General features: G+C 34.8%; 1 protein-coding gene across 1 annotated transcript in view; it reads right to left on the bottom strand.

Annotated features, from left to right (window-relative positions):
- ATP8A1 (ATPase phospholipid transporting 8A1) overlaps positions 1–14,985 on the bottom strand; it is a 236,293-nt gene that overhangs the window by 164,642 nt on the left and 56,666 nt on the right. Inside the window, exons 6-7 of the mRNA XM_065877682.1 lie at positions 10,981–11,021; positions 4,823–4,896 (exon numbers count right to left, since the gene is read on the bottom strand). Of these exons, the coding sequence (XP_065733754.1) occupies positions 4,823–4,896; positions 10,981–11,021 (115 nt within the window). The remainder of the gene's footprint in view (positions 1–4,822; positions 4,897–10,980; positions 11,022–14,985) is intronic.

Below are 14,985 nucleotides of genomic sequence, written 5' to 3'. Positions count from 1 at the left end.
CAGAGTGTTTTAGTCAAGTTTGGTACACAATGACTGGTATAAGGGGCCCATGCTCTCCAGTTTTATCACAGGTACACATCCGTGACTGTCATATAACCTGACCCTTCACGTGCTGACTTTGCTTGCTCAGCAATTACAGACAGGTGAGTTTGCAGCCCAACTGTATAACTGATCCTCAGCTATAAGGAAAAGCATTTTGAAGTTAAATTAACCTTATTAGCACTTGCTTATATAAAAAGCCCAATTAATTAACATCCTATAAGTAATTATGAATGTAATTTCTGATAAGCATGGGTACTCACAGTTAGAGATTTCTAAGTCACTAACACCTGGAATTTTCTAATCAACTTCCAATTTGTACATGTGTAAAGCAGACGATTCTGAGTTTCAGAAATGAGCACACAGCTTAGTTTTATGGCTTGAAGACTTGTGAAAAGTACTGAAACACATGGTCATTAATCAAATATTTTACAGATTCATTTTAAAGTAACTTTGCAAGTTCTTAATTTTTCTCTATGGGCTTTTTTTTTTCTTCTATAAAGGCTGATACTTTTTCCCAACCAAGTTTTGGGAAAACAAGTTTTTCAATATTTATATCTTCACTCTATCAATTAAATAAGGTTTAATTTTTTATTACTGTCATGATAGTAATTTGGCTTTGGCAATTGCTCCCAATTAGTAATTTACTTACATATACATTTGAAATAAAAATGGTTTATAAAACCATTATAAAACACATCTGATAATACAGAAGCATGATGACAAACAAATGTTAAACGAACAACGCCAAGTCCATATTTTGACAGTGAAATGCATTAAACTTCTACTGCTCAATATAACCAAGGCCACTCTCATATCAAAATAAGACTAACGTTCTAATTCTATCTTGTTTTCCCCCACAAAATAAGGTCCTTTTCTAGGACCTTAAATGGCTAGGAAGTTAGAAAGTTAAATAGCTGGCTTCTATTTGAAGTGGTGCAAATAAAATATACATCCAAATTCAGAACTTTCTTAATCTCTTAAGACAACTGTTACTGAATAAGTTCTTGACAATACTGTGAAAAGGCAGCAAGAAGTCTCAGACGAGGAATCATGCTAGATAATAATTATTTCAGCAAATTATAACATTCAAAACACAAACTAGAGAAGGGCAAAGCAGGCTTTTTGATTAGTAAGTGGAAAAACGAAACAAGATGCATATCACAATACAGACACTAGTAGACAGCTGAAATATATCAGAGTAACGTGCATTTTGTCACTAGTTACAAGTGGGATAAAAACTGATCCCAAAGCATGCGGTACCAAACGTACAACATCCAGCTTTGTGCAGGGGGTCCTCTGTAAACCCTATACAAACCCAAATTATAGCATAACTGCTGAAGGGATTCTATTGAACTTATAGAAAATTTCAAATTTAAGACATGTTTAAAATTGTAAAAATTTCTCGATAACTGTCTTTCATGTAAATCTTAACATTGTGCAAAACAATATCCTGGAGAGGTAATAAATTAAGCCTTGGCATTTAGCCAACTTGTTAAATATGAATATATCGTAATGATGCATAGGCAGTTACAATCTACCTTTACTTGCATGCCTCAAGGACTCTGACTCCTATTGATAACAACAGGAGCTGAATTTGCCCACTTGAGGGAAGAACGTCAATGAGCAATGTATTCAAAAAAGGCCTTTGAAACACCTGTGAAACATCCATCACCAAGAAGTATAAAATGTCTGTGTTTTAACGGAAGAGATACAGAGCTCAACCACCTCTGGGTGCAAACTGTTTTCTGGTGTAGGGTGAGGATCCACATACACACATCCTGTACAACTCAGTGGTTCTAACCTTGAGGACAAGCTGATGAGATCTGCTGGGAGATGTTCCCCATTGGTCACTTTCACTATTTCCCCTACTGCCACCTACAGGTCCCAGTTCAAAATAATTAAAACGGAAAAAAATGAATAACAGAGAAAAACAAACAAACAAATGGACAAAAGAGACAGAAGGTTTGAAATTATTATAGAAAATAATACATGTTAATAACAATGTCTAATGCCAATTTTTTCAAAACTCATTTTGATCAGGTCTAAAGGCACAAGAAAACAGAATATTTAAGGATCATTTATTTGCTTTTAAGCCCAATTTTCAATTTTTAATGCAGAAGTTTTTGAGTTCTAAAATTTTACTCACAAGCATATCTTAGCAAGTTAAATAAAAACATATTTTTCTACAGAGAGCTACTTTATCTTATAGATTTTCCTTTCTCCAAGTCCTCACTCTCTTGCCATCTCTTACATGTCCACTCCTACCCAAGAAGAAAAGAAATAATGGTGGAAACTATTCTTAGGCTTTTGAGAAACAAAGTATACTATATTATTTCTCCCCCTACACCCACTCTAAAAAAAAACTTTGTTAAAGTTTCCTGATTCCAAAACATTTTCAAAGTTAACTGCATAAATATCTTAATAAATTTAATGTAAAGCTGCAAAGGCATGGATCTTGGGAAGTTAGAAGTCATAATTGCAGCCTTTTGAATTAGTTAATAATAAATAAAGCCTTGGTAATGAATTGTCTTGGGAGGGTAAGCCTTTGAATCCAGTAGAAAATTTTCAGAGAAGGTATGAAACAGACATGCCAGGAACCTGTTTGGAATTGAATTAGTAGCTTGAGTTATTTTACTGTATTTTATACTTTCTAAACCCATATATGTATTTTTGTTATATGGTAAAATTTCAGTTTCTTCATTTCAAAATGAAAATCAACGAAACACAGTAACTTTCAACCATGTTCATGCTTTAATTTCAAACTACTTCAAAGAACATGCAATATTAGCAATTAATAATTTTTTAAAAATCAGAAATTAAAATATCATAAACTGTTGTTTATGCTTTTTGCATTTAGCATGGTGCTCACTTGCTGGTGAAAATCACCATGTCCTTATTTTGATAGTGGACAGTGTAGTATATTGAAGATACTAGATTAGTATCTAGTTGGAATTAGTATCTAGTTGGAATTCCAATTAGTTGGAAGTTAGGTATTCCAACCCTGACCTAGTCACTGGCTAAAGTGAAATGACTGAAAATAAGACTTAAAAGTCAAAATTCCTCTTTCTGTTAAACGATGGCAAAACCTTCTACCTACTTCTGAAGGCTAATGTAAGTTCAAAAGAGCCAAGTAATGCAAAAGCCTTTTGAGAAAAAAAAAAAATTTTTAAAAACCAACAAAAAAACCCTTGAAAGGTGGTATTTTTGCCACTTGGATAGAAATATTTAACAGCACAAGCTTCATACTTTACTTTGATTCTATTATAACAAAAAACAATGAATCAGATAATATTTTTAATTTTTAAATGATTATTTGAATCATCTTTGTAGAAGTTAATCATGGTGGATGCTATATTAAGATACAGAAACTATTCTCATCTACCATTATTGATAGTCACCAGTAAATGTTTTTAATGCTGAGAAAATAAATACTGTAAAAATGTTTTAGAGTTTAAGAAATACAAGCACAGAGCTTATTGGGAGTCTGGATTGGATAGAGGCAGATAAAAAATATTTTGAAAACTTTCAACTTAGAATTAAATATCAAGTCAAGGCAGTATAGTCAATTATCTTCATATTTTTGAGCATAAAAAATGAAAATTATAATTAATGTTTCAGCATATGATGGTCTTTATGGTAAGTTATGTCTCTATGAAAAGTTTAATCAGAAAAATATCAATAGTTTCTGAAATTGCTGGAATGCTTTACTATCCTTTTGAACTTTGTTATATGACATTCAGATGGTCCATCATCCATTAAATTTATCAAACTTTTACTTAGTATCACCAAGTGTACATCGTTCTGTTGATTAGCCATTCTTAAAACTTAAATGAAAGATTATCAATTTAAACAGAAAGGAGAATCAGGGAGTTACTTCAACTACCTGTAGACTTACTTCTATAAACATCTGGCGAACTCTTACTTGCTCAATTAAGTTTCACTAACTTGTCATAAATTCAATCAGTTTAAATAATGACCTGATTAAACAGATTTTGAAAAAAGGACACGTTCATATTTATATGTGGATTTTACAAATAAAACTGTCCAAGGAAATGGTGATAAACAACCTCTAAAATAGTAAAAACATTTTTCTTAATTTATATTAGGACGAGTTTTACAGTTTTTAAACCTAAAACCATTTGAAAGTCACATTCTTTAAAGTGTAACAGTGCCATATGTTCTGAATACTAATTCATGACTATCTTAAATATCAGCAAAACAAAAATTATCTAAATTCAGTAATGGAAAGAACTTAAAAGAAAGAGCAAAGTGCTTTAATTTTTTTGGTTGGAAGAGTATAATATTTCAAAAGATATGATGATAAAAAAGAAATCATTTATCCATTTTCTTATACCAATGCACCATAAAGATTGAGAAACGTGGAGGGATACACGAATGCATCATAAAGGAATTTATCATGAACAAGGATTACAAGATAAAATCAACAGAACCCAATCCATGTATTATATAAAATAAATGATAGGAAATCTTACAAGAGTTAGTAGTCTACGCAAACAGATATGGACACATCCATAGGGAGAGTAGACTCTTAATTGTAATTATAATTTCTGAATTATAAAGTATAGTACCTATCATTTATTCTATATGGCAAACATGAAAGAGTCCTTTAAATCCAATCAATTTTTAACATTTAATTCAAAATCATTAGAGAGGTTTAAAATTCTTCGTTTATTCCTTATTTCCTTGGATAAATCACAAGGTCAATGCAGGGTAGAGAAACCATCCTCTACACTGTTTGAGCATCAGTAGGTATCTCTACCTTGATGAGAGAAGTACAGTGTCAGCAGGTATATACTCTTTGCCTTTTATTATAACTATATCTCCAACATTTACCTGAAAGAAAACTGGGAATCGGTTAATTATCTGCATTGAAAATAGTTACAAATATACAACCCATGTATTTAAGCATAGAATACAGTAAAAATGGTTATTGGTAAACAAGAACCACTTATCTTCACAAAATGGCATAAAATTATTTAGGAGTGAGGCCAAGGATGGGGTAATCCTTTAAAAAACAAACATTGTATCTTTATTGTACCGGCTATATAACCTAGCTTAATAAAAATAAATTTTATCCATTCTGTCCACTTAATTGGCATCTCATCTTCTCATTATTCTCTCCCTATGACATAAAAATAAAAAGGAGGAATTTACCAAATGAAATCTTCACTCTGTTTAAGGAAATCTCAAAACTACTGGAAAGACTATCATATGTATATACATGATACTACTCCTCAGATGACCTTAGTTATAATTCATAATTTAGAGGAAGAAAATGAGTCTTCGATTCTAAGTTATTTCCCAAGATCACAGAGGAAGAGCTTAGACTCAAACCCACATCTGACTGTCTGCAAAGCCTGATTTTGCATAAGCAAATATAATGAAACAATCACTGTATTTTAAATTAAAAAAAAAAAAACAGCTTAGTCTCTTTCTCATTTTACTACCTGTTAGCATTTTTGTGAGCATGGTCTGAAGACAAATTAAAGATAAACTATGTCCAGAAACTTAGAAGTAATTTAAGGGATAGGTTTGTCACAGAGCTTTTGGCAAACTAATTAACAAGTTGGCTTGCTGACCAAATTCAGCAAGTTACACTGATGGCCACACTCCCATTATATTATGAAAGCTGCCCTCACTTTTAGTAGCCAAATGATCCTAAAAGCACGTTTTAATAATTAATCAGGAAAAGAAAAGCCCTTTCTTGCGGGGGGGAGCTTAAAGCCTCTTTGTTCTCTCCCCTCCCTAATTTTCCTTGAACCCCCAAATAACACTTTACTTGGGGGGAGGGGTGGCAGAGAATGATGTCTTCAGTGGGAATCACAATATGAGACAGCCCCCTGTGGTTTACTTATATACTGGGGGAGGAACAGGTTAGGCAAGGTTGGAGGGGACTGTCTCATCTACGGTATGTATGCTGGTTATCCAGGTAGGGAAACTCTGAATGCCTTGATTTGAAAGAGGTTTATTTCAGATGAAATCTGGATTATCTCAAATTGACAAATTGTCAGGGATCTTGGAATCGAACACCCCCTTCCTCAAAAAAGGGCACACTGGGAAAATAAAAAAACAGCAAGTATAGGTATAAACTAGCCCTTAAAATAATGTGTTGTGATAGTATTCTGATAGCACCCACTGAAAGCAAGATAAAAAGAACAAAGTTCTCTGCAGCCAGAGCACTTAGAGAGAATGCTACCCAGGTTATCATTTAATTGCTCCTTAATCACCTTCTGTGTATTAAGGTCTGCTCTCCAATCAGACTGTATGCTTTATAAAATCAGGATATTTGTCTATATTACAGTGTTAGGGATTTTCATAAGTCTGTTAGAGTCTAATTGTACAGTTTTCCAACATTTTATTCACTGTAAGACAAAAGAAAGCCTTACGGTTATTAAACTGAAGACTAAAAGAAAATATTAGCCTCTTATATGGTCTAACGGGTTCCCCCAGTGGCTTCGGAAAACCAAGGGCTCACTGAATGCTAAAGTAGTTCTCACGGCACTGTGAGGAGAGCAGGGAACTTACCCCCTCCTTCTGATGCCTATGTTTTAGCTCACTTTCTCAAACACCTCTTTCTTTTTGGGTTCTGAGCTCCTAATGTGGTATTCATTCCCATTTCCAGCCCGGTGTGTGCATGGGAACAGACAAGAGAAAGTCAACACGGCAAACTTTCTTTAACCACGTGTTCTAGTTGGAGGAACGTCATGACAAAGCAGTTTTAGTCCCCAAAATACTGAAGTTAAAAAAATATTTAGGGCTTCAGGTCACTACCTTGAGCCTTCTGAAGTCATTGACATTAGTAATTACAATTGAGGATTATGAAAAAGGGTAAGCTTATTAAACTGTAACAGACTGACTGAAAATCTGATTTGTCCAATTGCAGGCCCCAGCATATTTATTTATATTTTTACTGAGGAATTTTTGTAGATGTGAATTCTTAATCCAGAGAAATATGTTTCATGGTGGAAACTTCATGCATTAAAGCAACTATACAGAGTGACTTTTACACATGCAGGAAGCCCACCACTCTATGTTTTTCTACAAAACCAGAAAAATGTGTCAATTCCAAGATTCTTCACCTAAATTCTATCCTAAGCAACTATCTCAAAAACATATGAACAGTCTCAGCTGCATCTCAATCTTAAGAACTGATCTTTGTGGTAATGAAGACAGCTGTTTACTTTCAAGAGTGGGGATGCAATGCCTTGTATAGGGCCTTTTTTTTCATTTTTATTGGAGTAGAGTTGATTTACAATGTTGTTAGTTTCAGGTGTACAGCAAAGTGAATCAGTTATCCATATCCATATATCCACTCTTTCTTAGATTCTTTTCCCATATAGGCCATTACAGAGTATTAAGTAGAGTTTCCTGTGCTATACAGTAGGTCCTTCTTAGTTGTCTATTTTATATATAGGGCTTTGTAATTCTAACACTTTCTTAGAAAACCAGATACTGGCAACTTAATCTCGTGCTACAGATCAGTAACTGGAGGGATGAACTGTTAGTGTCTGGGAGCTGAAGTCTGCCCATCTGTGAATGGCTGGATGAACACTGCAAATTTGTAGGTCCTCTGAGAAACATTAAAAAGCAACCTCAGTAGCCACACACTCAGAAAGACCAAGAAAGAAAGAACCCTGAACTAAAGCCCATTTGCACTAAGGTTTACCATATTACATTGGCATGTGAATCAGACTGTTGGTTTTGGTTTATTGATTTTATTTTTAAACACACAAAATATTACATAAGCTAAAGAAAAGACTTGCCTTATAATCTGGCTAACACAACAAGCCAGGCTGCTTTCACACCTGTCCACACAGTGTTCAATAAACCATTTCTACATAGCCAGCATCTTAGTGTACACCGTCCCGTTCTTTTCACCTCTGATTATTCTATGACACAGGAATCCTCATATGTCCTGCTTGCTATTGTGAGCTCACTGCTTGGGACCTACACTCAATAAGTATTTGTTGAATGATGGTATAAAATTTTTCTGTGTTGCTACAGTATTTGAAATGACAGCTTTTACTTGTCACAAAATATACTAGAATGTAGAATGTCATTATTTATAAATGCTCTTTCTATTGTTGGATATCCTCATATTCTAACTTTTCACTGTTACAAATAACGTTAATTGATAATTATTATACACGTACAGGTATCTCCCTACTTTATGATTATTTTCTTGGGATAAATTCCCAGAATCTTCTTTTTTTTTGTGTGTGTGTGGTTGTCAATATGAAGACCTAAATTGCTAATCCAAAATAGTATGTGAATAAAATACTTCATAAGAATTCTGAAATACAAGTTTTTTTCCTTGACTAGATAGCAAACAAGGCCTCAGTAACGTTTAAATTTGCAACTTTTATCATTAGGTTGAATATTATACTGAGTCTGGTTGCTTATTACATTTCTTCTTACTTTTTGCCAGCTTGTATTTCCTATCTAGATAACGATTTCAGTCTTTTGTCATATTTGGTGCAAATATTTCCATATTCTCTCTGCTTATTTGCGTGATGTGTACTAGTTTTAAATTTTATATAATCAAATTCCATAGATCCTTGAGATTTTGATCTTGTTCTCCTCCAAATATTTATTAAGGTCTTTATTCTATTTGTATGTTTTTCAAAAACAATGTTTCAACATTTTCTTCTAGCCAGTTGAAATTTATTTTAGCACAGGCTGTGTCTTAGATATAAAATTGTATTATTCCTGAAACTGCTAATCTGTGGTCCCAACATGATTTACTAAATAATCCTTTAATCCATGATTTTTGCCTCCTTTATCAAATATTAAATAGGCTTTATTTCAGGGCATCCTATTTTACTTTATGCTTTTCATCAATGTATATTTTTGCAACAGATTCACGCTATTTTAATAACTTTTGCTTACCCTTTTACTTATATTTAATCCTTGCACACTGTTAATTTTCCAAAATATTCTTCTATTTTCTCAACTGTTTATTTTTGAAATTACAATGAATAATTTAGTCAACTCTTGAGGAAAAGAAAAGATAATTTCCCTGATTATACTACACCATTACTTTTGAACAAGTGGTGTTTTTCTAGGAATATTACATATTTGTCTTTTTGTGAAACTTTAACACCTAAAGTTTTTATGTTTTCTTTGCAATGGTCATATATATATTTCAAGTTTACTGGTAAGCATCCCACGTGCCACCAGGAATGAGATCTCTTTTTCACTGTATTTTTCTAAATTGCTATTGCTGAAAAGAGTGATGTCAATTTCTGAATATTTGTCTTGAATTCATCACTGAACCAACTTTTATTAATTCTAATTAATTAAGTATCTACCTCTAGTTATTAAGTAACATCAGCTCATTTTGGCTGGATGATTTTTGGCAACACCTTAAATTCTACCCCTCTGTATTTCGAAGTGGGATGCTCAGGGAAAATGTGGCACTCATCTCCAAGACAACTGAGAATGCTACCTCTATGGAAAATCATGGGCTGGTGATTTAATTTTTTTCTCTGTGGAAAATTGAAAAAGTAAGTTAAAATAATCCAATCAATCTTGGAATAATGACTATTAGGAAAATAAAACATTTTAACAGGTTAATTTTAGGGTGAACTAGTAGATGGTTATCTCCTGACTTTACAACTGTTTATTTTCTAAGCAAGCACTCTAGGTAAGAAGAAACTGATATCAATTTATTAGGATATGTATTTATGTTAATTACCCCGACAAACCTAGTAAATGAAACACATTTATAATAAAATACAATTTATCATACTTGATTATACCCTACTTGTCTTGGCTCTAAAGTGTTTAAATCCACAAGTACTATACAAGAGCATAAAAGAAACTTCTTTTGAAACAGTCAATTGAGCTTTTTTGTTTTTTTTATCTTGCTCTGAAAAAGAGGTGACTATCACAGAAATAAGGAAAGCACAAAGTATTTTCCTCTATGTTACTTTCATGTCAAAGACCAGAGAGAGAGACTAGTGAGTTTTCAAATATCCAGCAAAGGAGATGTCAATCTCTATTCTGGCTACTGATTTAAAATAAACAAAGATGTAATTAATTCAGGATGACTCCTGTTCCCTGTGAGAATACAAGGTGACTATGAACATCACAAGGTAGAATCAGGGCATGGCCTTTACCTGGGAAATACTGGAGTGCAAATAAACTGAGTGTGGGTTACACCTCCATTGTACTAGCAATCTCAGAAAACAAAGTCCCCTGGGTAGAATGGCCTCGCCTCCGAAAGTCTCTCACCAAGTTACTAAGGTTATTCACTTGTGGATGACTGGCGATTAAATGGTCTTCCAGAACTAAGGAAGAACTAACAATCATCGCTTACCTTTTGAAATTGAGGTCTGAAAAGCGCAGGAATGCTTGGATAACACTTGCTAAATTATGACTCAACTCACTAACTACCATGTTAGAGCTCCTATGAGCAAATTAACTTCTTGATGGAATTGATTTCCAGCTCATTAGAAGATGATATTTAGTTAGTAAGACATTGAAAAAAAATGAATTAGCAGTGTGTAAATGCGATTAGTCATGATATATGAATGTGAAGTAAAGTATACAAATGTGAACTATCAGAATCTAATTTTTGTTTTACTTGGACAGTAGATGATTAAAGCAAAAAATTACAACACAAAACAGTCCATGGATAAGTGAAATCTATGAAAACAGTACTCAAAATATACTATGAAAGGAACAAAAAGTTCTAAATATTACTTTAAGGTAATAGTCTTTCTAATATATTGCAAATTATTAAATGGAAGTGACTAACTGAAGATTCCATGTATGTTTACAACATTAATTACTAAATAGCTTTCGTATCAGTGGAATCCTTGACATTTGCTTATATTATATACAAAAATTACATCTACTAGAGTTACCTCTATGCACTTCTTCTCCTGTAACAAAATAAAAATCAATGCATACCTTTTCCCAGTGCACAATTTCCCAAGCACCACTTCTCAAAACTGGAAAGAGAAAAGGTGACAGTTTTAAGAATATTTTTACTACTTATCAAAAGCCAATCTCTGATGAAATGATCATTTTAAATGAATAGCTTCAAATAAATTAACTGGTAACAATTTTTATAGGTTTAAAAACCAATTATGACAGCAAAGATACATAAAATTACACAAAGAAACAACCAATGAACATTTTAGATCTCAAAATAAAATACTTCTATCTCACTGGCATTGCCAAGGGCTTTCATCAGCACACAAAGGAATTACAGGGGTTGGCTGGAAGAGAAAGCCATAAAAATGCTTGGCAAAGGGAGTGACAAGCTTAAAAAAATTTCAGAAGCCGTAACAGTAGCAATGTTAAAAAAGAAAAAAAAAAAAAGATTTACAAGCATAGCAGGTATGAATTTCAAACTCAGTAGTAAAAATTTAACACATAAACCAGTAGATTAAAAAAATCTGTACCTTTAGCTTTAAAATAATGCAAAATAGCAAATGTTTCTATATTTGGTTTACTGAGAATAAATAAAAGAAGAGGCTACAATTAAATTATGATTGAGGGGTTGATATTTCTCAGTGTTTTATTACTGCTTTGCAACAGTAAAGTTACTCAGTATACCTTTCTTTTATTCCTGCAGTGTGTCTGTGGCATAATACTGAATATGCCAATAGACACTAGCAGATAAAACAAAACAAAAAAGAATAATGTGAAGTAGATAGCACAGCACGTAGTACTTAAAAGGATTAAGTCAAGGTCAGTCAACAAATTATCCTCACAGTAAATTCCATGAGGGCAAGCTAATATTTACTTTGTTTAACACAATATTCTCTGGAAACAGTACAGTACCTGGCACAAAGTAGCTATTGGGTAATATTTGCAAGATGAATAAGTTACAGGCACAAAAACATTAGATTCACTTTCTTTTGATGTTAGAAGAGATGAAGGCTGAACCCTCTTAAGTAAATCATGATGATGATAATCCCCAAAATGTGCAATAGCAAATCTAACACTAATTACATACCAACAGGTCTGGAAACCAGTGTTACAATGTAAATTATTTTAATCTAAATATAATCTCTTTGTGTTCCAAAATTCCCTGAAGCCAGGGGCTGTGTCTTATTCATTTCTTTATCTTTAGCACTTCACAGCACTCCTGGCCCATAAGACACTCCAGCACTAGTTAAACAGATGAATAAATGCAATAAGGAATATCTTGCAGTGAATTTTGGTGAATCAACCTCATTAATTTAAATAATAATTCCAAGACGAAGAGCTAACACTAAAGTATTTCCAGTAACTATATGACTAAGTTAAAATTCCAATTTTGACAGTATTCATACAGTTAGGGGTGAAGGATCTGAGCACCAGGCATCTAAAACTGATCCCTATATTCTAATACACAAAACTCTAATGCCTGTAGAGTTCACCCAAACTGATGCCAGGAGTAAAACTGCTCCTGGATGTTGCTCCGGGAGTACAAGGGGTTCAGAGCGTGACACTTAAGAGTAAAAAAGCCCTTGGGGAAGTGACTTCCCTGGTGGCACAATGGTTAACAATACACTTGCCGGGGCTTCCCTGGTGGCGCAGTGGTTGAGAGTCTGCCTGCCGATGCAGGGGACACAGGTTCGAGCCCTGGTCTGGGAGGATCCCACATGCCGCGGAGCAACTGGGCCCGTGAGCCACAACTACTGAGCCTGTGCGCCTGGAACCTGTGCTCCACAATGAGAGGCCGCAATAGTGAGAGGCCCGCACACAGCGATGAAGAGTGGACCCCGCTTGCCGCAACTGGAGAAAGCCCTCACACAGAAACGAAGACCCAACACAGCCAAAAATAAATAAATCAATAAATAAATTTAAAGAATACGCTTGCGGATGCTGGGGACACAGGTTTGAGCCTTGGTGCAGGAAGATCTCACATGCCCCAGGGCAATTAAGCCCGTGCGCCACAACTACTGAGCCCGTGTGCCACAACTACTGAAGCCCGCATGCTACAACTATGGAAGCCTGCATGCCACAACTACTGAGGCCCACGTGCCTAGAGCCCATGCTCTGCAACAAGGAAAGCCACTGCAATGAGAAACCCGTGCACCGCAACGAAGAGTAGCCCCCGCTCGCTGCAACTAGAGAAAGCCCGCGTGCAGCAACGAAGACCCAACTCGGCCAAAAATTAAAAAAAAAAAAAAAAAAAAAAAAGAACAAATGAGAGCACTTCGCCCTTTAATCACTTAACCCAGTGACTGCAATATTAAGTACTCAACAAGGAGTGTTGGCAAAGTGCTGTTCAAATCTGCATAACTGACTGACTGGGGCTAAAATCTGCATAAATTTAAATTAGAAAAAAAATCCTGTTCAATAGTACCTGGAGCTCTTTATTGCCGTTTATTTTCTTCTAATTCCACCTCATACAAGTAAACATTCCCACACTGCAATACTTGGGTTTTTAAAAATCAGTTTCCAATATTTGTAAAATCAAGAGGTTTGACATGAAAATGAAGACTTCAGGCTTATCAGGGGAGCTCAGTCAGTTACCGCACTGTGACGTGTGGCGTGGACAGCAGTGGCCACCTCTTTCGATGGGGCTCACCACTCCATCACCATGCTTGTTTGTGGTTTCCTGCTGCTTTATAGGCAGCCTACTTCCCTGTCTTGTATGTAGGACACCTGCCTGGCTCACACTCATGAGGTTTTCCTTTGTTAATTGAAGTATAACTTACAACAAAGTGTATAGACCTTACGTATTCTGTTCAATGAGTTTTTTAAAAACGGTAAACATCTGTGAATTCACCACTCAGGACAAGATGCAGAACTCCAAAAAGACTCCTCACACCATTTTACAGTCCATTATCCCATCCCCAGATATAAATCATTTACCGTAAGTTAGTTTTGCATGTCATATGCATTGAATCATATAGTATTTTTGTATTAAGGTTTCAATCAACATATCTGAGATTCTGTTTAAAAAAATCTTTCTTTCCCCGGTTAAACTGACATGGTATTCTGGTGGATCGATTTCTGGACTCTGTATTTAGTCCACTGATCAATTTATCTCCAGGCCCATCGTGCTGAAAGCAACACTCTTTTTCCTGCCTCAAACCCTTCGCACATGTTTCCATGACTGCAACACACTTTCCCTCCGTCCTCACCTAGATCTCAGCTTTAACACTACTTTCTCAGGGGACATTTTTTTGACACCTACACCTTTACCACTACCCTCAAGTCTAAATCAGCTTCCTGCACTTCTCCTTCAGAGCACTTATGACAGTTTTACTACATACTTAGTTGAGAGAGGATTTATGTAAGGCTTTCTCCTTCCCCAGACTCCAAAATCTTTGACCACAGGAATATTCTCTATTCTGTTCTCCGCTGTATTCCCAGTGTTTCCGTGCAGCAACACAAAGATGCTCAGTCAATACTTGCTGGATGGAAAGTGGATCCACTGATGTTCCTATGTGTTTGGGCCCATATGAAGCCATAGTAGTAGTTACATAGATTTACTAAAGATATAACCCTGTTCCTTAATAGATCTCATGTTAAAAACAATATATACACAATGTTTAAAAAATAGCTATACAAGAAAACACTCTGGCATTTCCTCAAAAAGTTAAGCACAGAGCTATCATGATATAGAAATTCCACACCTAAGTATATATCCAAGGGAACTGAAAACATAATGTTCACACAAAAACCTGTGCACAAATGTTCACTGTATCATTGTTCGTAACAGGCAGAAAGTGGAAACAACCCAAATGTCCATTCACCAATGAATGGTTAAACAATAGGGGTAAAGCCATACAAAGAAATATTACTCAGTCATAAAAAAGGAATGAAATGCTGATACATGTTGACAACATGGATGACTCTTGAAGATAAGCCAGTCACAAAAGGCTACATGTTGTATGATCTCCTTTATATAAAATGCCCAGAACAGACAAATCCATAGAAATAGAATGTAGATTAGTGGTCATCAGGGGC

This window comes from Phocoena phocoena, chromosome 5 (genome assembly GCF_963924675.1).
Source record: "Phocoena phocoena chromosome 5, mPhoPho1.1, whole genome shotgun sequence".
Lineage (NCBI taxonomy): Eukaryota > Metazoa > Chordata > Mammalia > Artiodactyla > Phocoenidae > Phocoena > Phocoena phocoena.
The sequence above is the reverse complement of the archived record's forward strand: the minus strand, read 5'-3'. Positions and strand labels throughout refer to the sequence as shown.